The 26,284-nt window shown below is 48.2% G+C and overlaps 1 protein-coding gene across 2 annotated transcripts in view; it reads left to right on the plus strand.

Moving 5' to 3' along the window:
• The window catches only part of FAM120A (family with sequence similarity 120 member A), a 453,805-nt gene that overhangs the window by 289,920 nt on the left and 137,601 nt on the right, over window positions 1–26,284 (plus strand). For both annotated transcript variants that reach the window (XM_086939166.1, XM_086939165.1), the window contains exon 11: window positions 14,641–14,890. In XM_086939166.1, coding sequence (XP_086795292.1) covers window positions 14,641–14,890 — 250 coding nt within the window. The remainder of the gene's footprint in view (window positions 1–14,640; window positions 14,891–26,284) is intronic.

Consider the following 26,284-nt stretch of genomic DNA (forward strand, 5'->3'; position numbering starts at 1 on the left):
GTGCACAGTGCTCCCTTTTGGCCTTGCTAGTGCCATTTGGGTGTTCACCATGGTGATGGTAGTGGTTGCAGATCCCCTGTGCAGATGCGGCGTGCCAGTCTTTCCCTAACTCGATGACTAGCTGTCACCCCAGGCTATCGTTTCCCACCGCCAGGCTACGGTGAACCTCCTACTCGTACTGGGGTTTGTTGTCCGCGTGCCGAAGTCAAACCTGACTCCATCTCAGACGCTTTGTTTAATCTGAGCTGTTCTGGACACCGTGCAGTTTCGGGCTTATCCTTTTGAGCGTTCAGTACAGCATCTGGGCCTAAATCCATGTTTTTTTGCTCGCCATGCCATTCCAGTTTGGACCAAGCCATATGCAAATCAGTCTTGACCCAGGACCCAATGGGAACATTCAAGCCCAAACTGCCAGGCCAGGTCCTCCCTGGACTGGAAATAAGCATCCTAGGACCGGTTTCGGGCTTTCAGCCCTCATCAGCCAGGTTAGCTTGACTCCAGTGGCATGGAGAGCACGGGGCCCACGTCTGGGCATACCAGTCCCACTCGGGGTGACAAATGCAAAAAGAACCAGAAACCGGTCCCAGGATGCTTGTTTCCGGTCTAGGAAGGACCTGGCTTGGCAGTTTAGTCTGGACTGTTCCCATGAGACACAGTCAAGACTGATTTGAATATGGGTGTGCCCAAGCTGGGGTGGCATGGTTAGCAAAAGAACAATGGATTTAACCCAGATCTCTTGACTGGGGGTGAATGTAGGATTTATTCAGCAGTCCGGCCATCATTTGTTTGCGTAGCACCGCCCTTTCTGTTGCAGCAGCAGGAGAGAGTCCTCCACCTGAACCTGTCAACTCTGCACTTTCTTGCGTGGATATTCAGCTGCAGCAGTTGATTGCTTTCGACCTTCCTCCTGAAGTCTGTAATGTTATTCTGCCAGCCAGGCGTCCCTCCACCAAGCGGTATACACCGGCTGATGGAAAAAGTTTGTTACATATTGTACAGAAAAGCCTATTGGCCCTCTTTCTGCTTCTCTTTCTAATATAATGCTTTTTATTTACCTGTCAGGGCTCTGCTCTGTGCATTCTGAAAGGGTACCTTTCAGCCAGGTCTACCTTCTTCCAGCTACAAGACCCACCCGGTCTTGCTCATGTATTTCCACCTTAGTGGGACCTTAATCAGATTCTCACATTTCTTATGTGTTCTCCATTTGAGCGGTTACACAGTTGCCCCCCTCGGGATACTCCCCATCAAAACAACCTTTCTCGTGAAGGTGCGTGAACTGCAGGCTTTGTCACCCTAGCCACTCTATCAGTTTTTCTTGAATAACTGGTGTAGGGCTTCTTTCTTGTCAAAAGTAGTAACCCCTTTTCATGTGGTCCAGTCAGTCACCGTGGTCACTTTCTACACTCCTCCAGATCCCTCCAAGGAAGAGGAGCGACTCCACCATCTGGACCCAAAAAGCATTGTCTTTCTACTTTGAATGGACATGAGTTACAGCTGGGCGACCAACTCTTAGTGGGGTATGTTGGTGTGAAGAAAGGTCAGTTGGTGCAAAAACTGACCAGTTCTCGAGGGGTCATTCTTTGGATCAAAATCTGCTACGCATTGGCAAAGAAGCTGCGACCAATGCCTTAGCCCGACGAGTTCTAGTCCTGGGAATTTATCAGGCATTAATGTAGTTGTCCCTTTACATGTTTAACAAACACTACTTCCTTGACAGTACGTTTCCTCATGGACTGGCATTTTGCCTGCTGTTCGGTCCTGCAGGACTTCCTAGTTTAAATGTGTCTGCAGGGGTGGTCTAGTGTCTGTGCTCTTCATGGAGCTGCGCCTCTCGTGTGGAAATTAACTGACATCATCACGCTGAGGTAGTGCTATATAGGTTATGTGGACGTTACTTCATGGAGTGGATGCCACCACGCGGAGTCCTCCGACTCCCCTACTGGCGCACTGGGGTACTCCTCATGAAAAATCTTCTGGATCCAGTCTGACACCTTGGGAAAGTCAAAGGTAAGAAATCTGCGTCTAGATATTATCTTTACCAGGTACGGCTTTACCAAAGGTAAATAAGTTTAATTGCATTTAAATTATACGCAGCATATCATCCACATACTCACACAAACACATTTGTGCACTACATATGACTGCTTCACAAATGCACACATACTCCACTCATAACCTAGTCAAGATGGTGGCTTTCCTTAATATGCACGATCATCATTCGACCCGAGCTAGAGACTACTTTGACACAAAACAAACCAGAAATGAACTTTGCACGACTGGCAAGCAGTCCCCGTACATCTGAATAATTACTTTATTTGACCTGATGTAACTCTTAAGGCCTGGTTCACATTGGTAAGTTGTACTTTTAAGTAAGTTTACACTGTTTTAGTAGGTTTAATTCGTTTCGGGATCACAGATTGCACTTGTGTAGTAACTTGTACTTTTGTAGTATGTCCAGTGCCACAAATGGCCGATCTTTAGCTACGTGGCGGGAGCATTCTTACAAAGAATAAAAGATATACATGGGCTAATAAACACATGTCACCAATGACATGACCTATTTGAAATAGCTCAACAAGAAGCAACTAAAAGAGGAAATACTCTTCTTGTTGGTCCATTTCTAAAAGATAAGAGGTCCAATTGGTACTCCTAGATGGAGCGAGGGACCAAATTGAAATACATAGAAGGATCTTAACGAACTGCAATACTGCAATAGAATATTGTCATTTTCATTGCCTTGAAGAAGACCTTTTGGTTGAAACGCGTAGGCTACGGTAATTTCTAAGAAGTCTTTTCAGTAAAGGAATAGAGAACAAGAACCTGCTGAGTTGATGTCTCTCTTCACCTTGTTCGTACCTGTGGCAAATATTAATCTGTATACTTGTTGGAGTGCTGAATCATTGTCTTTCTACAAATGGTCAACCACTGGTACTGCAACACACTTCCGTAGAAATTAATAGAGGTTGGGACTTACTACAAAAGTGTACGTTAATACAAAAGTGTAGTTTTTGTAAAATGTTTTCTAGTACTACTACAAAACGGTCCACAAATTCCAGTTTGTGAATCAGGCACCCAGCTTTCAACTTTTACCTTTTTTTCTTGACATCAATTGGGCCGTTCCTCCATCTGAATTTAATGGTATTTTTGTTAGTACGTGCTGTGTGCTGGATTGGTTTCAGTCACCTTTAATTCAAGGCTGGGTTCACTGTACTAGCTTTGTTGCGGTCCCATTGCCATATAATGGGTTGTCACGCCAGTGTGTAAGAATTCTGGATTACACTACAGCAATGATGTACCAGTTGATCTACCCTGCCCACTTTTTTTCCCCAACCCCCCTGATATTTTGCTGTATTATAGATTTATAATTGGAGCTCCTTCAACTAAAACATACCACTCGAGTCATCATGTGTAACAACAAGGGGGCGTGGCTTGGGCGCCGATGGAGCAGGCGGCGTGAGCTGATAGCTCCGCGCCTGATCCCGACGTTTATCCTGAGAGAGCATCCTGAGGGTAGCTTAAGATACCGGAGGCTACATCGGACGGCAAGGGGCACACTCTGAGCTCCAAATCCTGGTGACCGGAGGCTCAGGAGAGCGGTGAGGAACCCTGGAAGAGCCGGAGGTCCAGTGGAGGGGACCCGTAAAATGGCGGCGAGCATCGCATACGGAACCCGCCTAACTCTGAGAGCCGCGCTAAAGAACTGATGCTGGGGAAAAGATTAAGGCTGCCGGGAGCGTGGAAAGGAGGGCGGCCAGCTGACCTGCTTCAGTAACTGGCGAGAGGGTCGTGGCGAGCTGGAGGAAGCGGACTCGGGCCAACAGAGGAGGAGCTCGCCTAGCAAGTCAAAATGGCGGCCGCCACGAAGAACGCCTATGGAGAGTTACGCACCGGAGCAAAAATGGGCAGCGGGGCTGTGACGCCCTCAGAGTGGGGGGCCAGCGCGCTGCGCCTGCCCGGCGGCGATACTGGAGGCACCGGAACCTGGAGGGACGGGAGCAGCTGGCGGGGCGACCATGGAGAATCCCTGATCGAGAACTGCAAGGTGGAACCCGGTGTCCGGAGAACAGTGGAGAATGAGGCAGGAGCCCTGAGGACAAAGGACAATCAGTGGGTGTGCTCCCTCTACGACCCTGGTGAGTGCGGGGCAGCGGGCCTGAGCTTGGTACTGCGGAGGCGGGGGCGGGAGCAGGCCTGCGGCGCTGCACGGAGAAGGGGGCCGGGGGATGCAGCTGCAGGCATAAGGACAGCTGAGCCCAGACCGACGTGGAACGCTGACCCGATCTGCCGTCTTGTGCCCGTTCACGGCAGGGAAATCTGGGAGTGCGTGGCCAGGGGACTTTTGGAGGGGTCTCTCCTTTTCGGATTGTTGGCACCTCAAACCCGTGGAGATCACTAAGACTTGGGCAGTGCAAAAGAGGTTCCATGACACGTGGCACTGCGCATGGATTGGCGGCTAGAGAGATACAGGGGTGAGATACGACCTTGGTGCCCAACATACGCGGAACAAGGCGTGGGGACAAACACGTGCTTTTCGGGATTCCTTTCCTCTGCGGGAGATCTGCGGTGAGGAAGTGCACGGGGCTATACACTATATGGGCAGCAAATAAATATCCGAGGCTTTCACCAGGAGAGACATTGCATCTGCAATAGCGGGGGAAGCATTGAGAGTGGTGTGCTGTAAAGAACGACATCTCCATGAAGAATAATAGACACTCTGCCGATCATAATGAAGCCCAAAGGTGGGGGAGCGGACGCGGTGGAGCAGGTAGACGCCCAGGATCACGGGGATGAAGCCGAGAGCACAGTATTAGAAAGAAGGATGAACAAACGGTTGGATAAAATCCTAGAGGCCATCACAGCGACGAAGGACTCCATGCACAACGACATCACGCAGGTTGCAACGGGGCTGGGACTCCTGAGGGCTAACCACTCGAAGCTGGTGGACAGGGTGAAGGAAATTGAATCTGTGGTCCAGGACTTGAAAACAGCGGTAGTGACAATAGAACACAAGATGGAAGATGCGCTGCAACGATTGGCGATGCTGGAGAAGAAGGGCTAGGATGCTGAAAGTAGAAATCGGCACAACAATGTAAGAGGGGTGGGCCTGCCGGAAAAAATTGAGGGAGCGGACATGATAACTTTTCTGGAGAATTGGTTCAGGACGCAGGTAGCCCCGGAGGGTCTCTCCCCCTTCTTCGCGCTCGAGAGGACGCACAGAGTCCTGGCCAAGCCGCCCTTACCGGGCCGCCCGCCCAGACCTGTTGTGGCTAGAGTTCTTCACTACAAGGATAGAGATCTCTTGATTCAGAATGCGCGGGCAATGGGACCTTTTAAAGTGGAGAACGGCACAGTCACGATCTTCCCGGACTACACACAAGAGATACAGAGGCGTAGAGCTTCGTATCTATCAATCAAGAAAGCGCTCCGAGATGAGGGGATCCAGTCCTCACTGTTATTCCCTGCCAAATTACGAATCATCATGGATGGCACGACAGTCCTTCACGACGCCTGAGGAAGCTTGGACCTGGCTTGAATCCTACAGGGCGGGCACAGATCGCGGGGGTAGGGGAAACAGGGAGCAGCCCAAACCACCGAGGATGCACCAATCCCAACGTCTCCGTAAGAGGGCCAAGACCCAACAGGCCCTGCTGAAGGCTCGACTAGCCGCGGACAAGCAGGATGCACTGGCGGCAACAGCGGCGATAACGGGGTCCCAGAAAGAGGACTCGATCAAGGGATCTGAATCATAGGACGACCAAAGACACTCTGGCGTGAAACTATCGGATGTCGACAGCTCCAAGGGACCGGATTTGACACCGAGATTGGCGGATGATCTGTAGACTGTATGGCCTTTTTGGGCAACCAGCCGCTACTAGACTGCCACCAGAAGAGCTGGAGTACCCGGTAAACTGTATGGACAATATAAGGGTACCGTGCTACAAAGCTGGATTGTGGGGCGGGGGGCTGGGGCGGGTGCTGCCGCCTGTCGGGGTGTAACCAAGCCCCAATTGCCCTTAAGGCAACCTGTAGTGGCTACTGCAGGATAGTCTGGTGTGCACTGTTGTGATAGTTTGGATGGGGACTGATATTTCGCTATTAGGTCCTGTTCTGGGGGGGGTGGTTGATAGGGGTTCTACGGGATGTTCAAAGGGGGGGTGTTGGTAGTCATGGTGTGGGCTTGCGGGATCTGGGAGGGGGGATGTCGGGGGGACATGGCAATGGGGACATTACCTGAATTGAAATGTGTCACATGGAACATACGTGGGTTGCATACAATGTCAAGGTGTCATAAAGTGCATGCGTATTTGGTGCGACGTGGGGTTCAGATTGCACTGCTTCAGGAGACACATCTTAACAAACAAGAATGTACTGCTTTACAAAAGAGATGGAGGGGTCAGGTGTTTGGAACTACCTGTTCGGCATTTGCTAGAGGGGTCTTAATATGGGTGAGAGCGGGGATTCCCTTCCAGGTTACGAATCAAGCTATAGACCCAGACGGTAGATATGTGGCGGTAGAGGGGAGAATATATGGCAGGGAGGTGGTGCTCTGCAGTGTTTACGCCCCGAACATAGATCAGTCCCGATTCTTCGATACACTATCAGGCGCGCTGGCGCATTACTTGGCGAGGCCGATAATACTGGGAGGCGACTTTAATTCAATTACTCATATCACACTGGATAGATCGCATCCACCACTAGTTGAATTCCCGGTACGCAGAGTAGCGAATCAGAGGATGGCCTGGCAGGACAGATGGGGGCTGATGGACATATGGAGGGGACACCACCGAGGGGAAAGGGACTAATCTTTCATTTCCGCACTCCACAAATTGCACCAATAAGGTTAGCCAGAATTGATACGATCCTATGTGACGGCTTGGTGGCTCCTTTGGTGACACACTCAGAATACTTGGCTAGGACCATTTCTGACCATAATCCCCAACTGATTTCCATTCAATGGCAGCGGGTGAGGACTGCGATACCTAATTGGAGATTGAACCCAGGAACACTAGAGGACCAGGTTTTTAGTGCTAAGATTCGAGAGGGTGCCGGAAAAAAAAAGAAAAGAAAAAAAAATCATGTGTAACAACAATGGTGATAGGTGATGTATGCACTACCAATTCACAATGATTCAGAAAAGGGGGTGGTGATGAACAGTGTCTGAATTAAGCAGACCACTCTTACCCAGTCCAAAGATCAGGGCTTGATCCATCACCGTTTTTTAGCTCACTGCACCATCCCAGCTCAGAACCTGGCTATATGCAAATTAGTCTGTACCTGGCCCAGTGCATCATGGGAACAGGGCAAACCAAGCTACCAAGCCAATTCTTATACTGGGAAGGAAACAAGCTTCCGGGGACCGGTTTCTGGCATTTCAGCTGTCTTCGGCCCGGCTTGCTTGAATCCTGATGGTGCAGTGAGCAAGGGACTCACATCTGAGTATACCCTTCCACGCTTATGGTGGACAAAAATGATTCAGAAAAGGGGGTGGTGATGAACAGAGTGTCTGAATTAAGCAGACCACTCTTACCCAGTCCAAAGATCAGGGCTTGATCCATCACCGTTTTTTAGCTCACTGCACCATCCCAGCTCAGAACCTGGCTATATGCAAATTAGTCTGTCCCTGGCCCAGTGCATCATGGGAACAGGGCAAACCAAACTACCAAGCCAATTCTTATACTGGGAAGGAAACAAGCTACCAATTCACAAAACATTTATTGCATAAGTTAGAGCTCTCTAAATGAACAATTTCAACATCACTTCAAACTACCTGCAGTGGTTATTTTCCATGTTTTCACCTCCTCACATTAACTTTGAATTTGAAGATATGCATGTTCTTTAAAACACATATTTTTCCACTGAATTTGTGCCCTGGATTGGCTAACTTTATTGGTTAAGGGTATGTGTTGCTGAAGTCCAATTATATATTCCTTGTTTTAATATTTGTGATCAAATTTATTTTGGTTACATATACGGCTATACGGAAGCAGACAGGCTAGGTTGGAAAGCTAAGGTCGGGGAGTATAAGAATGAGATCAGAAGGGTAAAGGCTGACTACTTTTCCTCTGTAATTTGTAAGGCTTCTAACAGCTCTAGAAGCATTTTTAACATCGTAAACAGTATTATCAGTCCTGACTGCTCCAAGAATGTAATCACCCCCTCATCTGAACTTTGTGAGAAACTGGCCAGGTTCTTCCGTGAAAAGATTCAGCTGATCATTGATGATTTTGTGGGTGGTCAGCAAGTAGCAGGAAACCCGGGCCTGGCAGCTAAGGACACTGTAGTGCAGGAGGTGGATGACTCTGAGGATGGTGACATCGACCTCTGTGTTCAAGATCATGAACCGCTCTGGGAGTTTGCACCCCTCACTGTGGAGGAATTTAGTTGTTTGTCACAGGGCATCTCCTCTGGATCACCTTTAGATCCTGTACCTCATAAGATCTGGAAGGAATACAAGGATGAACTATTTCCCTCGCTGCGGCTGATCTGCATCCAGTCTCTCATCAATGGTGTAGTTTCCCCACAATGGAAGCAAGCTCTAGTCTCTCCCTTGCTGAAGAAGCCCTCGCTTGATCCTGATTGCTCTAAAAACTATAGGCCTATCTCCTTGCTGCCGTTCCCTGCTAAAATCGTTGAACGAGCTGTTAGCAGGGCTCTCTCTTCCTACCTGGAACAACACAATCTACTGGAAGAGGTCCAGTTTGGCTTTCGAGCGGCTCACGGGACCGAGACGGCACTGCTGACTGTCATGGATGAGCTTCAAAGGCGTGCAGACAGAGGACAGGCAGCTGCACTGATTCTGCTTGACCTGTCTGCCGCCTTTGATACGGTCAACCATAAGATTCTGTTGAGAAGATTGAGCGAGGCTGGGGTAAAGGGTTCTGCCTTGCGGTGGTTTAGATCTTTTCTGCAGGACAGACAGCAGGCGGTTTCCCTTCACCTCTTCCAGTCCACCTTCTCTAATGTGTCGCTAGTGTGTTCCTCAGGGTTCAGCTATCAGCCCTATCCTATTTAACGTTTACCTGAAACCTCTGATTGCTATCTTTAAGGCCTTTAATATTGATATTGTAAACTACCCAGACAACACTCAAATGATTCTCTTCTTTGAGGGGGAGGACTCGACCACAGTAGAGGCTTTTCACAACTGTCTGCGAGACACTGCTTGCTGGCTACAGGCTAATTCGCTACAATTTAATGCAGGAAAGACGGAGGTCATCTTCTGCTTGGCAAACCGGATCTCTCCTCTTCTTCCTGGCAATTTTTGGCCTTCTGGCATGGTGTCTGCAGTCCTGCCGGCAACTTCTGTCCGCAACTTAGGCATCATATTTGAAGATAAGCTTACCTTAAACTCAGGTCACAAGAACAGCTGCCTCTTGTTCTGCGATCAACAGATCGCTTCAGAAAATTTTCCCTCTACTTCCTCCTCAGGCACGAGCACAGGTAGCCAGATGCACAATTCTCAGTAGGCTTGACTACTGTAATGCTCTCCTGTTGGAATCCCCTAACTACCTGTTGGACAGATTACAAAGAATCCAGTTGGCACCGGTCTTAGGGTGGCTTAGAAGCTCCTCCGCTTCTGCAGCCTTATTAGAACTTCACTGGCTCCCCCTGAGACAGAGAGTGCAATTTAAATCTCTTTGCCTTGTTTTTAAGGCCCTTCAGGGAATTGGCCCCTTGCGCAAACATTTCTAATGGTATGTCCCGACAAGAGTATTGCGCTAGTCATCAGCAACATTAGTGAGGGTTCCCAGGTTTCGAAAGGTTAGTTCAGGAGGCAGATCATTTGGGGTGGCTGCGGCTAAATTGTGAAAAAGTCTTCCCTGGGAAATCAGGCAAATCAGTGAGATCCTTTCTTTCAGGAAAAGTGTGAAAACCTAGCTGTTTCCTAAATCTTAGTGGCCGGTTTCCTGCTTTCCTCTCTCTCTCCCTCTTGAGCTACTTTTTTCAGCGCCAGGATGCCTGCGAAATGATAGCGCGCTTTACAAATTAAATAATAATATATTATCCAAACACATTTTTCACAAAAAAAGTTAATATTTGGTATCTTGAACTTGCCTTGACACATGCTCAACAATTTTTGAATGCTACTGACTTACCATCTATGACTTCATGACAATATTCGACAATATCATTGTGTCTTCAGGTGGAAGATGTTTTCCATCTAGGATCTGGTTTAACAAGGAGAGTTTATTTTTTGGGCAAAAGCTGGTCTCAAACTCAATTCTTGAAAGCACATTTCCCTGCCTTAGCTGACTATCATAAGTGCCCCTCTCAGACATCTTTTATCAGAATCCCACCTGAATTAATGCCTTCTTTTATGATTTTAAGGTCATCCCTTCTCTTTCTGCTACCTTCTCTATCCCCCCTCCCCCCTTTGTCATTTGCATATTGTGCTGTCTTGGTTAATGGGGTTTTTCCTTTGAACACATGGGCAAAGCAGATACATATCAATTGCCTTTGAAGATCTCCATTAGTGGCTTATCACTTTAGATTAGAGGATGATGAAGCTTTAACCGCAGTGCACTGGAAGATCTTATATGGTCTGCCACAGCAACATGCTTACTTTAAGGAATTGTGCTTCTTTTCTCCTCAGTTAATTTTGGATTTCAGGTTAACTAAGCAGCTTTCCAAAACCACACTTGCCAACAGAATAGTCTAGTACACCTTAGACTTGAAGATGATTGTGAACTATTTTGTAGGCAAGATGAAGAACATATGGATGTTTAGACCTTTTGCCTAGCCCTAGAGTAGGCCAACCTGTGTTGACCACTGCAGACTATCAAAATCTTTATGGTTAGTTTTCTGCATTAATTCTGGCTACCAAAAGGCCAATAGATTAGCCAGATTTCATATCACCATTACGAAAGCTGTCCAAGCTGCTTTTATGTGAAATGTAATAATTCCAGATGGGTACATGGTTATTACGTGTTGATCAACCACACATTATTGCAGATGTAGTGATCGTAGAACGTATATCCTCTTTATCAACATTTCTGTGCTAGTTATTTGCATTAAAAAATTGGATAAAGATTAGAATCTCTGCTTACGTGCAACATACCGGAACATATTTTCAACAGATGCATTACTCCTCATAGCTGCTCACTGGAACCTTGTTATATCCCATTGTAGTCTGCACATTAAAATATTTTAAAATCCCTGTGGAAGCATATGCCTTACATTTAGAACAGCCCCCTGTGAATATGGCCCATTGAGATTTTTGATTTTTTAGGAAAGCCAGGTTTACGGAGCCTCTTAATTCAGTACAACAAAATCGCCTTTGTAAAAATTCTAAGGACAGTTATCTAAATCGCAGTTATAGGTTTTTGTTTTTTAATGGTGTATTTCACTAAAAAACATCCATTGCTTCATTAATTTAGCAACACATGCTTTGCAGTTTGAGGTAATTTGCTGTGGTATTGTAAAATATTTAATGCAATCATCCTCAAACTAGAAACCTAGAGCTTTGTAGCACATTACTGCACATCCCAGAACTGGCTTAGGCCCTGATCAGAATAAAAAGCTCAGCCATCTTTTGGCCAAATTTAATAAAAGTCTGAATATAGATAGCACTGTAGTTGGGAAAGGAGAAAGGAACGTGACTCCTTAATACGAGTTTTCAGAATGCTACAAGAGTAAAATTGGAAAGGTCTAGAAGAAAGTTGGAAATAATGCTCAAAATGTTTTACCTTAGAAGCTCGAAGAATAGAACACGGTGAAGCAGCTCATTTTTAGGTCTTGCGACCTGTTGTGCACTGCGTAGCAGTTCTCACGCAAGGCGCGTGAGCTATTGTAATCAAAAAACGGGGATTGTGAGCTGACCTAGGAATCGCACACGCTTGTGCATGTGCGTTTCCTTTTCAGCTCCCCCATTGGCCTTTGCGTGAGTCTTAATGTAAAAGACTGCACACAGTTGGCCCTAAGCACGCGCATAGCTCCTCCCATATTGGTGTCTATTACGCGCACCAAGCGCGTAATCAACACCAATAGGCCGTGGGAGGAACTATGATTGTGCCCACACAGGCGTGACGTGCGCGCCACTTTTTTTTTTTTTTCTTCAACGCAGATGTGTTTCCTCCAGTTCACAGAGCACCACTGCCTTCAAACAGGGAGAGAGTTGGTATTGGGCACCGTGGCAGCACCAGACCTTGCTGTCTGCCCTCTCTGCTGCCCAAGTCTGGGAGTTGCTTCGCCACTTCTCCAAACAAGGAGGGGCAGTTTGGCACCTAGCATTTTGCGATAAAAGCGCCCTCACTTTGTTTTCTCCACTGGTATTTTTTTAGTCAAGAAAGAACGAAGTGACCGCCTTTATGGATGGGACTGTAAACTGAGTGGAACCGTGGGACCACTGTCAGCGCGGTTCGCCCCCACCCTAAGGTAACGTGCATATGTACCTGCAGGACATCCGACTGCCTCCAGTGTTGATGTGGGTTAGTCAGAGATGCATGCCCTTGCCCTTAGACTTTAGTGGGGAAAACCAATTATACAATGGTAGAGTGGATTAACAGAGTAGGGCGTTACAGATAGGGGGCGTGTACATTTTTTATAGAGGCAGGCTCCGCTTTGTGTATAAGTCCCGCTACCCTCTTACAAATATATACACTTAAATATTCACCCATTTTCAAATATCTAATGGGCATTTCGAGTTGCTTGGCTAAGGCAGCGGGCTCCTACCAATAATAACGTGCGGTATGTCATCAGAGAGTCGCGCTCACGCACACACACCGACACACTCAAACGCGCACATGCACACACGATGTTACTCACACGTACACTTCCACTCAAGCACGCACGCATCATACCTGCGCATGCTCACTCTCCAAAAGACACAAACGCGAGCACGAAATGTTTCAAATTGTCACACAGCCTCATCATTCTGGTCTGCGGCACTGCACAATCACTCTGTGATATCACCAATCTTATGCCTGTGGGTGCGGAGTTGAGCTGCATTTATAATCCGGGTTGGAAAATATGACACCGATTAGAAATGTTTTCCCCAAACCATTATCTGAGAATATGAGGCAGCTCTTTCCAAGATTCTGAGCCCAGACAGCAATTGCAATGTAATCACGTGTTCAGCACACAGCAGATCATTGCAATGCCTCCCTTCAAAAGCAGGGCTGGTGCGTTACAATCTAGCAATGATGAAAGCGTTATGCAGGAGGCAGGGCGGCTAAAGTGCCAAGGTGTGACGGACTGGCGCTTTCTGATGGTGACGATCTCGCTGTCATTGCGAGAGGCAGTATCGGCAGTTAAATGTATGAGTCTGGCTCTTCCCTGAACACCTGCGGGAAGATAAAAGCGGGCTGGGGGTCATCTCCAGTAGATCTCGGTGCAATGGTGAACTATAATGACATGTAGCATTTAATTTTGTTTTGAAATGAATTGGTAGGTTTAAATGTCTCTAGCAGGAAATACTTGTTTTTGCTCTGTTTCTTTGTATTATAAATTGTCAGCAAAGTGAACTGGAGAGCAAAATGGCTTGCCCAGGATCACACAGTGTGATCAAACTGGAGGAGCCGGAACTAGACGTATCTGAATCCGCAGTCTACATAGGTCCGCACACACTCCGACTGTGTTGCATTTGAATGTATGAAGGAATTTATTTTAATTTTTATATGTTAATATGCAATTTCCACATTGGCTTTGCCCTTGAACGTGAGACACCACGATTATTCGCTTTTCCATCATCCTTGGAGCTCTTGTCCCATTATATACTGTGTGACACCAGACAGCATCCCACATCCTCTCCCAGTGTCACACGTTGGAAGCGGATGCTGCTGCCCCGCCCCCTCCCTTACATGCACTGGGTACCAGGATTATGCAAAACATTTGTCATGTGATGTATATCACTGTGTTTGTCAATCAGTGCAATAGACGCTCAATACGATTGCCTACTAATGTATGCAGGACCTGCCCAAAGAGTTGGGATATGGCTTTTGGTTGTAGTTGGTACACAGCGGTTAGCAAACTTATTGGTTATTAATAATAAAAATTTTCCAATGAAAACAGACAAATATAACTAATTGTATTACAATGGCATATAAGAAAATAGAAATAATAGATGGAATTGACGAGCAACTAATCCAGATATATTAATTTGGGCAAGACTGCCTTCTATGTGAAGTGCTTCATTATCATACTACATCCTCGAACTAACTTCAGTCATACTGAAGGCGCAAAGTGACTCAAGCATCCATCTCAATTGCATCCATGCATTTGGTCTTGTTTTGTATGTGTTGTCTCTCTGACCTACTTCGTAATCGCATATCTTTTGATTTTGTGTGTATTTTGTGCCATAGTGGCATACTTAGGTCACGCATTACTGAAAATTAGAGCTATTGGTGTTGCATTATTATTTGCAACCCCAAAAGCTCAAACTTTTACTAATGCGAGACCTATTGCATTGCAAATGCTTGTTGTAATTTCTTATGACTTCTGGCTAACTGACCGCCTCTAACCCCCCTCCACCTTAATTCCCACCCCTGTTACTATTCTGATTTAGTCTGCATTATTTAACAGCACCCATTTTTAAGTGGACATTATCCACAAATTACTTTTGTACCAGTTACCAAAAATGACCTGCTTAAAACTAGTTATAATAATTTTTGTTCACCACTGACTCATTCAACTTGATTTTTGTAGATTATCCAGTCATCATTAAAGAGTGGGCGGCTTATAAAGGAAAATCACCACAGACTCCTGAACTTGTTGAAGCTCTTGCGTTTCGGGAATGGACTTGTCCAAACCTTAAAAAGCTGTGGCTGGGGAAAGCTGTGGAAGATAAGAACAGAAGAATGAGAGCTTTCTTGGCCTGCATGAGATCAGACACACCAGCAATGGTTAACCCAGCAAACGTACCCACCCACCTCATGGTTCTCTGTTGCGTATTACGGTGAGTGTTGTCCAGCAGTGATATGTTTTTGAGTAAGGTATGCAACAGCTTTACCTGTGCTGTGTCCTATTGTTGGAGATGTTCTGAAAAATAATTTAAATTCAAATTGTATACACGTTTCATGTTCATGTAAACTTTTCATCAAAAAAGCTTTATTCGAGGTTTGATCTCATAAAAGCATGAACATGCATTTAAAATACAATATTAAAAATGTCACCTTATAAAATACAGTTTTTAAGTAAAAATTTGTACAAACATAAGCAGTTGATCAAAGAAAGGGAGCACAATAGCTTTTATACACAATTGCACAAATGCCAAATTGAATGCCACAACATGTATACTCTAAAGAAGGAGGGCCCTCCGTCTTATAGACCATGCCCACCCCAGGTACTTGGCTGTTGCTAAAACTACAGGCAAATGGGTGGAAGTGCAGAGGATTCGTAGGGCCTCCATACCCCTGGATGTCCCTAAATTTTTGCAAACAGGGACTAACCAGACTTTTCTCGGGGTGGCATAGGCTTTACAAGAGAATAGGAAGTGGCCTATATTTTCGTTTGATGCACCACAAGCTAGACAGCTTAAGATGGAGGAATTCCTCCACCTGCCTGTCAGCGATCTCATCGGAAGAGCACCCGATCTTAACTGGAAAAGAAGCTTCCTATCCCCAGGGTTAGTTATGCTATCTCAATACTTTTCCTTAATTATATTTTTGTTACCCTTACTGTCTTTTGAAATAAATTAGACCGTACTTGTGTTCCAAAAATTAGGTTCATAACTTGATGCAATGATCTAGCAAAGCGGAAAAGGTGCAGAGAATACTGCTGGGACCACCCAAAATAATAACCAATGACTTCCCTTGAAAATATACACATTTTACATCAACAGGATACACACCTTATGAATACTTGCAAATTGAAGAACATTGTCTGGTTTCTTATTTAATATTTCTCCGTTTTTTTTACCAAGAACAAATCTAGGTTGAAGTTTAGCAAATTGGGCTAATTCACTTACCTCCTCTGTCAGAACAATTCATCGATTTAAAACCATAGATATTTTGTGAATTAAATGTACAGATTGCATTATTTCAAATTAAGAACTTTGTATAATATAAAAATTATCAGGCACTACTGCTGCTAATGAAAATAAATGTCTTTTTATCTGTTTACAAAAAACTTTTAACATTTCCAGAACATTTGAGTGAGCGTGGAGCTGATACAAAGTGAAGGATAATCAATGTATAATATTGGAAAAAAATAAGTGAACAGAACCTTTTAACACTGAGAAAGAATTTGCAGGCCCTCTGGCATCCCACTGGTCCAGCCAACACCCAACCCAAGCTATCCTCAAACCTCCAAACGGAGGCCAAGAAGGGTGCACCTTTTGCACCGTAACTGACGGGGTCACGCGTATAGACACCAAAGGGCCTTGAATACTACCGCAGTGATGAGCTGTTAGGTAAAGCCCTACCCATTCAAACTTGTTTACACTGAGGCAAAGCACTGTTCTAGTGGAAGTCCTGAGCAGGTCAAAAAAAGGCCTCTTCCTCTATCTCCAGTCCACCGCCACCCTCGATCTCTGATCTAGTTTGAAAAAATCACCTGACAAAGGGTGTTGAGCCAAAACACTACTTGCAAACCTCTCAGCCGATGGCATCAAGCTTCCCACTTTGGAGCCACAATAGACATTGAAAGTGCATCCCAACATAAGCACCACGATGGCAGAGGTGTCAGCAGTGTCCAATCCTAGAGCGACTAGCAGTGGAACTCAATTTTAGGCAAAAGTAAGCAGCTCTGTGCTGCTGGCAGGCATTTAGCAGTCGGTGCAACCACCCAGTGGCAAATCGGCAATTCATTGGGCTGGTCTAGATATGACCTGGGACACAATGGAAGCCCTAGTACACCTCCCTGAGCCCTACTGAAAGCAGAGTGAGAAGGTACTTGTTGAACGAAAAATAATTTCCAGCGCAAATATCCACTGCTCATTGCATGCCATAAATACTGCTTCTCACTTTATCACCAGAATCCTGTTCTGCCGCCATGCATGACTTCACAGCTCATGAATTAAACTGGAAGTCCAGCAACACCTTCTTGATATCTCATCGATGGGGAACATCTTGTTGGTCTCCAAGTGGATGATATTGTAGGGGCAATCAAGGAGGTCACCAAGAACGCAAAGTCCATTGGCGCCCTGCAGTCTGTTACTCCCTGAGGCACCGATCACAGACAGCATTTCAGGTGAGGGGGCAAGAAGCACCCTTCTGCAATGCCCAGTCCTTCCATCGCCAGCCTGTTAGGGGGAGATGAAAGGATTTTTGCTGCCCCCAAGAGGAAATCACCTCAGAACAGCAGGTTTAGCAGTGGTACAGCAAGGCTACTGCTTAGATTTACATACCACCTTGCAGACACAAGGTCTGAAAAGACCACATCACTCTCATGCAAGAAAAAGCAGAATATGGTGCACAAGCATGTTTTACATTTATCAATACGTTTTCCCTACTTCTTTAAAGATTCCAGGAGCAACGCTAGCTTCCCATAATTTCTAGAGTCATTTAGCCATTATTTCCACTCTATAGAACATGGGTCCCGGAAGACGTTGATGCATTATTTGGGCTTGATTATGGTTTTGAAAATTTATCTCGGATTTATATTTTCTGTTTAACTTTGTGCGTCAACTATTGCTTTCTCTTTTCCTGAATGAGCAGTAGCTTTACAGAATTTTCAGTCACTATGCAGACTCTGCCCTTTCTGTTATGCAAATCAAAAGTCTTGAAAAGATCAAAACACTCTCTGGTGCGTCTTCCAGACTCATATTCCAGTTATATTTTTGGCATTTGTTAGCAGATACAGAATAGGAGACAGAAGCACAGGGCATTGGTCTAAAAAATTTTAATCTTTCAATATGTAGATGAATAGGTTTGGCTCAGACAGACCGTATCACTTGCTTTTCTAATGTCAGCAGATACAGTGCACACCTAAAATAACTTTAGTACAGTCACAGTCAGACCAATACACAAGCCAGTTTTGAACATTAAAAGTGCGGAAGTATATCATTTGGACAAAATACTACCTTCCATAGTCTTTAGATGTGGCCACCCTGCACACTTCCACAACCTGCAAAAATGTATCATTTATTTATTTATTTTAAAGGTTTTATATAGCGCTGGATAGACCCGAAAGTAACAGAGCGCAGGCAGGAAAGAGGAAGGGCGGGTGAAAGACACCGCATGGAAAGAGGAAGGGAAGGGCGAACGTGGACACCAACCGGTAGACGAGTCAAAGCAACGTCCAAAGTCCAGTAAGCTACTCCTGTGCGCCAATGCATCAAACATCTTCATCGTGCCAGATGTTTTACTCTGTATGAAAATATTGCAAGTGTCCGGGGTAAAAGTTGGGCCACAAGACTGGAGACTGTGTTGGCAGATTGACTGTCGCAGGTGGCTTTCTGTTCCTTCACCAGGTGGTGCAACTTTTATGTTTGCACTGCTCACCCTTTATATACCTTTAGTGGCGACTTCATTGCTCTTTTCACAAAGTCTGGTGAAGAGGTGCATGTTGGTTCTGGCTCAGATGCTCTATTTCTTTGTGGCATCTTTGAACATGGGTGTGGGGATGGATCCTTCATACTTTTCCAGACAGGATTGCAACACTTTAGCGCTCTATTTCAGTCTCTTTTAGCATGGTAGTTAAATATACAATGGCTTGAGTTTAGGAGACAGCCACTCGAAATCAGGACTTGAATGCACCTTCAAGGCTTTTTGTGGTGATAGGTCATGTGAAGGTCAAGCTTGACTGGTGGTCTCATTCTGGCTCTTTAGCTCATCGGTTCAGACTCTTCTTTCTGTATTCAGCAAACCCAAATTTTACAGCGATATGAAAAAGAAAGTACACTCTATTAACATTTTGCTTTTACATATAAAGATGCAGCTGACCTTTCTCTACTTCTAACTCCTAAAAGTCCTTAATTCCTAAAAGTAGGAAAAATTTACTTAATTTGACAGCACACAAATTCCACAATGTCATTGATTTAAAAAAAACTGTCATAGTTTACAAGTCTTATGTGAAAAGCATATGAATCCCTATGCTTCCATATCAGTTAAGAGGGTTGTTATAATTGTTGATGCTAAACACCTGCACATGATTACTTGGTCATCTGAAAGAATGACCACCTGGCTATAATAGAACATGTGTCCAATTTTCTAGAGCTTATATGTTTGTGATATGAAGTCATGCCTAAGTCAATAGATGTATGTCCATAAGGCCCTCCCTGCCGCTCTTATGATTTTGTTCCCTCCCTCTCTTCCCACCAAGGAGGAGGAGCAACTGCAAATATTAATTCCCAGATATTCGGTCTCTTGATACATTGATCACAATCAACGGGACTTAGTGAATGATCAACTGCTTCTCTTTCTGGGTTTTGGCAGACTTAAAGTCAAAGTGGTCATCAATCACACTATTTCACGTTGGATCATCCTCTTTATCAAGTTCTGCATCAAATTCTGCTTTGCTGTATCTAAGGATCACTTTGCAAGGCTTGTACGGCATTACTTGTTCCGGTGGCACTACTTGTTCCCACCTCGTGGAGGGTAACAGAAGTAAATGTTACTTACCTACTGTGATTATGTTGGATGCATAATCTTCTTGCAAATTCCTTCCCTCCCGCCCGCCTTTCCTAGTGGGTTAGTGTTGTACATATTATGATTACAAGGCATGTTAATGTGTTAAGTGCTGTATTGGTCCTCGTTGATGCTGTTGCAGTTACTCTCCACATGCCTTTCATAGGTGTGGAAATGGTTTCGAGAACTGATGTATTGGTCAATCTGAAAGAAACACGTTGTTATTAGATTCCTTACCTTAGAATATCCCCAGGCGTCAGTCTGGATCCGGAAACTTTTGCGTAGCAGTACCCCTGCGCGTCGGTAGGCGTCGTCTGCAGGCGTCCCCTGCGGCTCCGCGTCCGTCGTTGGCGTCGTGCGCCGTGATGACGTCGCTGGAGTACATAGACGCTGCCTCCACGCGCTGACGTCAGTTCTTCTTTTTTCCGCGCCAGTAAGCGCAGATCCGAAGAGCAGTACTCCGGTCTTTTGACCAAGTTTTGTTAACTTCTTTATAACTTTTTGGTGCCGGTAGGATGCCCGGTTTCAAGAATTGTGATGGTTGTGACCGCACGATGTCGGTCACGGACCATCACCGACTCTGCCTCCGGTGCCTGGGCCCCGACCACGACGTGGACGCCTGCGTCGATTGCCGGGCCTTGACAAATAAGGCTAGACGGGAGCGGTCCCGCAAGCTACTCGAGCTCCGGGTGTCGGCCCCGCGTCGAGAGCGGTCCCGGTCCGGCCGGAGGTCCAGGGAGCGTTCGAGGGAGCGGTCGCGGAGCCGTGCCGAGCGCTCCGGAAGTAGTCACCATTCGTCTGGTTCCTCAGGTAGGAAACACAAGAAGTCGGGGCGTCGTCATCGTACCTCCGACTCCCCCCGACGCTCGCGCGACGCGGCCGGGGGTTCGGGTGACCGCGGCTCCGCGAGAGTCGCCGGCGCGGCCTGCTCCATACCCTCCGGTCCCTGGGCTAGGCGCGACGCCTGAGGAGATTGAGGCGTTCCTCATGGCCATGAGGGCGCTCACTCCTCCGACGGGGCCTACGGCGCCTTCGGGCCCAGTGCTACCGTCCGGGGGCCCTAGCTGTTCGGGTGTCCCTGCCTCGACGCCATCGGGTGCTCCGGTGCCGCCGACAGCTCCGACCCCGGCGCCGCAGGGGCCTTCGGGGTCGACGCCGGCTGGTCTACTGGCCTCTCCGGCGCCGATTCCATCGGGGTTACCCCCGACGCCGTCCCCGCGCGGCGCCGGTTCTCCTGTGCCGGCTCCGGGCGGCGTCGTCCCCATGCCCTCCCCGAATCCGGACGCGGAGTCGGACCGGCGTCACTCGACGCCGGGCTCGACGCCGATGGGGCCTCTGAACCCAGAGGAGCCGGTCTACATTGTTGACTCCGAATATGGAGATGATGTAGAGTACGGAGAGGGTTGGGAGGGGTCTGAGGACCCTCTGTCACGTGAGCGTCAGTACGACGTGGACTGGACAGGTGATTTGGGTGATGCCAGTGGTCTGGACGACTATCCTAACCCTGGCTATGTCTCACCTCCTACTGTGGCATCGGAGGAGGGGGCTGCCTATTCAGTGGTGTTGATGAGGGCTGCCAAGGCCTTACACCTTGAGCTCCCCGTCGCGGCCGTGAAGCCTAACATCCTCACTGAGGTCTTCAAACCGCAGTCATGCCCACAGGAGCCACTGCTGCCGTTTAACGAAGCCTTGTCGGACGTTCTTTTGGGCACGTGGTCCAGGCCCTCTTCAGGTTCGCCTGTTGATAGGAACGTGGCCAGACGCCACTGTCCGTTTCCGGACGACCCCAAGTTCCTGTCCACCCATCCCACCCCTGAGAGTCTGGTGATCCAGGCCTCGACTTCCCAGACCGCATTCCCGTCGGCCCCGCCCGACCGGGAATCTAAGAGGTACGACCAGTATGGCAAGAAGGTCTTCTCGTCCCTGAGTTTGGGACTGCGGTCTTGCAACACCGCTTGCCTCTTGGGCCGCTACACCCACTCTGTGTGGGATACGGTCGCGGAACTGCTGCCAGAATGCCCCATGGAGGTGCGGGCGAAGCTCGGCAAGGCTGTGGCTGAGGGCCGAGACGCCGCAAAATATTCCATACGGTGTAGTCTTGATACGACCGACTCGCTGGGCAGAGCGATGTCCACGACGGTGGCGATTCGTCGCCACGCCTGGCTGAGATCCGCCAACTTTTCGGCAGATGTCCAGAATGCCTTGATGGACATGCCGTTTAATGGCTGTCGCCTGTTTGGTGACAAGGCGGACCACGCGCTGGAGCGCTTCAAGGACTCCAGGGTCACGGCCAAGTCCTTGGGTCTCTCGACCCAGCGCCAGCAAACGGGTTCGTTTCGCTCCTTTCGTGGCCAAGGAAGTGGCGTCCCCACACGTGCTGCCAGCCACGCGCCGCAACAATCTTTTCAACGCGGTGGCGGGCGTGGAAACCGCCGTGGAGGCGGTCGGGGTCAACGGCGGGGTCAGTCCACACCTCCCCCCGCAGCATCAGCCTCCAAATCCTCCTAGTCCGTGCTTCCAGGCCCATGTGACGCCAGTGGGTGGCAGGGTTCGCCATCACCTCGCCCGCTGGCGCGCAATCACATCGGACAGGTGGGTGCTGCAACTCGTCCGAAGGGGCTACTCCCTCCCCTTCGAGACCACTCCTCCAGCCATGCCACCGCAGAACCACCGTGTGTCGGGGGACCACTTGACACTTCTGCAGGGGGAAGTTACGGCCCTCTTGGCCAAGGGGGCCATCGGGCGCGTTCCTGGGCCAGAAGTAGGGCGTGGTTGCTATTCCCACTACTTTCTGGTGCCCAAGAAGGACAAAGGGGGCCTACGTCCTATCTTGGATCTACGGAACGTCAACGGCTTCCTCCGGAAGGAGAAGTTCAAGATGTTGACATTAGCTCAGGTCTTGGCTGCTCTAGACCCGCAAGACTGGATGGTAGCGTTGGACTTGCAGGATGCGTATTTTCACATCCCCGTCCTGCCGGCCCACTGCCGTTACCTGCGGTTCACGGTAGGCCAGGAGCACTTTCAGTTTATCGTGCTCCCCTTCGGCCTTACCAGCGCCCCACAGGTGTTCACAAAGGTGATGGCGGTGGTCGCAGCCTATCTGCGCAGGTTGGGGGTTTCAGTCTTCCCCTACCTAGACGACTGGTTGTTGAAGGCGGGCTCGCCCCAGACAGTCGTCCACCACCTTCAGATGACGCCAGACCTCTTGCACGAGCTTGGGTTCTCCATCAATGTGCCGAAGTCACACCTGTGTCCCTCTCAAAAGCTCCTTTTCATCGGAGCAGTTCTGGACTCGGCGCAGTTTCGGGTTTATCCTCCGGAACGGCGGGTCCAGGATATACAGGCTTTGATTCCCATCTTTCAGCCGCTATCCCGGGTTTCGGTCAGGTTGACGCTGCGGCTGCTGGGGCTGATGGCTTCCTGCATCCTTCTGTTGCATCACTCCCGGTGGCGGATGCGGGCTCTGCAGTGGGACCTGAAGTTTCAGTGGGCCCAGCATCAGGGCAACTTGTCCGACCACGTCTTGATCTCAGAGGGCACTGCGAGACAACTGCAGTGGTGGCTTACGGACTGCGATTGGGTCAGAGGCAGATCCCTCTCCCTTCCCCAACCGGAGCACGTTGTCGTGACGGACGCGTCCCTCCAGGGCTGGGGGGGCCACGGGAGAGGCGGAGATCAGAGGCATCTGGTCTCCGGCGGAGTCCGGCTCCATATCAGCCTGTTGGAGTTACTGGCGATTCGTCTAGCGCTGAAGGCATTCCTCCCCTTTGTCAACGGGAGTGTAGTGCAGGTGTTCACGGACAACATGTGGTACTGCAACAAGCAGGGCGGGGTGGGGTTGTGGACCCTTTGCCAGGAGGCTCTGCGTCTCTGGCAATGGCTGGAACGTCAGGGCGTGACTCTGACGGTTCAACACCTGGCAGGTTCTCTGAACGCCAGGGCGGACGAACTCAGCCGTCGGTGCTCGATGGATCACGAATGGCGTCTGAACTCGGACGTGGCGCAAGGCCTCTTTCTGCAATGGGGAGAGCCTTGGTTAGATCTATTCGCCACAGAAGAGAACGCGCAATGTCATCAGTTCTGCGCGTTGGAGTTTCCAAGACGGCACTCGCACGGCGACGCCTTTCGGCGCGAGTGGAGTTGCGGTCTGTTATACGCCTTTCCGCCTATACCACTTCTGCCCAGAGTGCTGAAGAAGATCAGGCGCGACCGAGCCCAAGTTATCCTTGTGGCTCCGGACTGGGCTCGAAGGTACTGGTATCCCGAGCTACTCAGCATGTCAGTCGGTCCCCCGATCCGCCTGCCCCTTCAGGAGGACCTTCTGTCGCAGCAGCAGGGGACGGTCCTCCACCCGAACCTGTCCAGTCTCCACCTCCATGCTTGGAGATTGAGCGGCGGCAGTTGAGGCCATTTGACTTGCCTCCTGAAGTCTGTGATGTGATTCTGGCAGCCAGGCGTCCCTCCACAAAGTCAGTATACGCCTGTCGGTGGAACAGATTTGTGGCATGGTGCACAGCAAAGGCTGTGGACCCTCTTTCTGCCCCTCTTTCCGAGGTTCTTCTTTTTCTTCTCTCTCTTGCCCAGCAGGGCTCTGCTCTGGGCACTATCAAGGGCTACCTTTCGGCCCTTTCGGCCTTTCTGAGGCTGCCTGATCAACCTTCTTTGTTCAAGTCCCCTGTTGTAACGAGATTCTTGAAGGGCATCACACACATGTATCCTCCTGTTCCGTTTGTGATGCCTCAGTGGGACTTGAACCTGGTTCTAACATTCTTGATGTGTGCTCCCTTTGAGCCACTTCATTCCTGTCCTCTCCGTCTCCTGACTTTAAAGACGGCCTTCCTGGTTGCCATCACCTCTGCCAGGAGAGTGAGTGAGAGCTCCAGGCTCTTTCTATCAAACCTCCTTTCTTGTCCATTCATCCAGACAAGGTGGTTCTGAGGACTAGACCTTCTTTCCTGCCCAAAGTAGTTTCTGCTTTTCACATCGGGCAGTCCATCACCCTCCCCTCCTTCCCGCCTCCGCATCCTTCAAAGGATGAAGAGCGGCTCCATCGTCTGGACCCAAAACGTGTGCTTTCATTTTATATGGATCGCTCACACGCCAGTTCCGGGTGGATGACCAACTGTTTGTTGGCTACGTGGGTGCGAAGAAGGGACGGGCGGTACATAAACGGACCATCTCTCGGTGGGTCGTTCTGTGCATCAAAGCGTGCTACTCTTTGGCTCGGAAGGAGCCTCCTGTTGGGCTGAGGGCCCATTCCACTCGGGCCACGGCGGCTACTACTGCCCTGGGCCGGGGAGTCCCCTTGCAGGACATTTGCCAGGCGGCTACGTGGGCCTCGCTGCACACCTTTGCGAGGCACTACTGCCTGGACAGTCAAGTCCGGAGGGATGGCTTCTTTGGCCGTTCTGTCCTCCAGGACTTTCTGGTGTAGGAATGTATTGGTTCGCAGACCCACCACCGGGGTTGGTATTGCTGGGGTATCTATTCTAAGGTAAGGAATCTAATACCAACGTGTTTCTTTCAGATGAACAAGTTACTTACCTTCGGTAACGACATATCTGTAAGAAACATTAGTTAGTATTAGATTCCTTACCGACCCACTCATCCTCCCCGTTCTGCGAACTGATACCTAGGGTTAAGGACATCCCTTTCAGGGCCCTAGTTTCAAATGGCACCAGTGTTGGTTTTCACATGGCTCTGCGTGTTCTGGCGCGGAAAAGCTGTGTTCAAAGAACTGACGTCAGCGCGCGGAGGCGGCGTCTATGTACTCCAGCGACGTCATCACGGCGCACGATGCCAACGACGGACGCGGAGCCGCAGGGGACGCCTGCAGACGACGCCTACCGACGCGCAGGGGTACTGCTACGCAAAAGTTTCCGGATCCAGACTGACGCCTGGGGATATTCTAAGGTAAGGAATCTAATACTAACTAATGTTTCTTACAGATATATCGTTACCGAAGGTAAGTAACTTTTTCGTTTGGTGCTTATTATGTGTTGGTGACTTGATGTCCAGCAGCTGGAGTGGCAGCTAGAGCCACATGCTACCACCTAGCACTGCTGAGTAGCTACTGCTGGGGAAATGCTTTTCCAGACCAGTCTGACATCAGGAAAAAATTCTTAAGGTGAGGACTCTGCAGGAAGATTACGTACCCACCAGAAATAATACATCCATAGTTTAGTAAGTTCTAATTTTGTTTAATATAGTTTGTGTTGAACTGATTTGATTGAGTTATAATTTGGTAATGATCATAAGGATGGCTTATTTCAAATTGTATTTGTACCTAACCGTGCCTTTCTGGTTTTATGGCCATTGGTTTTCTAGACAACTAACAAAATGTCTTGAAATATTTTCATTTTTCTTTTACATACTGTGTTTATTTAACTGTTTTCTTTTCTAAGACGTTTAAAAGCTCTGAAAATACTATAAGTTGATGCGGAAGAGTACCAGTGCTGAAATTATTATATTGGAATGTGTTTTTCTGCCTGCACATTGTTACCTGCGTTAACTTGGTGCTAGGTGCTGCACATGTTCTAGCCAGAACACAGCCAACATGTGCCGAGCCTGTGTTGGTTAGTGAACTCTTTGTCTGTACTTGAGGCTTCATAATTAGTTAACAAACCTTTTCCATCATCATGATCTCAGTTTCTAGCAGTCTAACTTCAATAGTTCATTCAACAGACTCACATGTCCACTTCTCCAATTAGCAACTTATGTTTTTCCATACTAATCCACTTTGGGTTACGGAGCAGCATGTTACTCGCTGGAAAGTGCTGCAA

The sequence above is a fragment of the Lissotriton vulgaris genome, chromosome 9 (assembly GCF_964263255.1).
Source record: "Lissotriton vulgaris chromosome 9, aLisVul1.2, whole genome shotgun sequence".
NCBI classification, from domain to species: Eukaryota; Metazoa; Chordata; class Amphibia; order Caudata; family Salamandridae; genus Lissotriton; species Lissotriton vulgaris.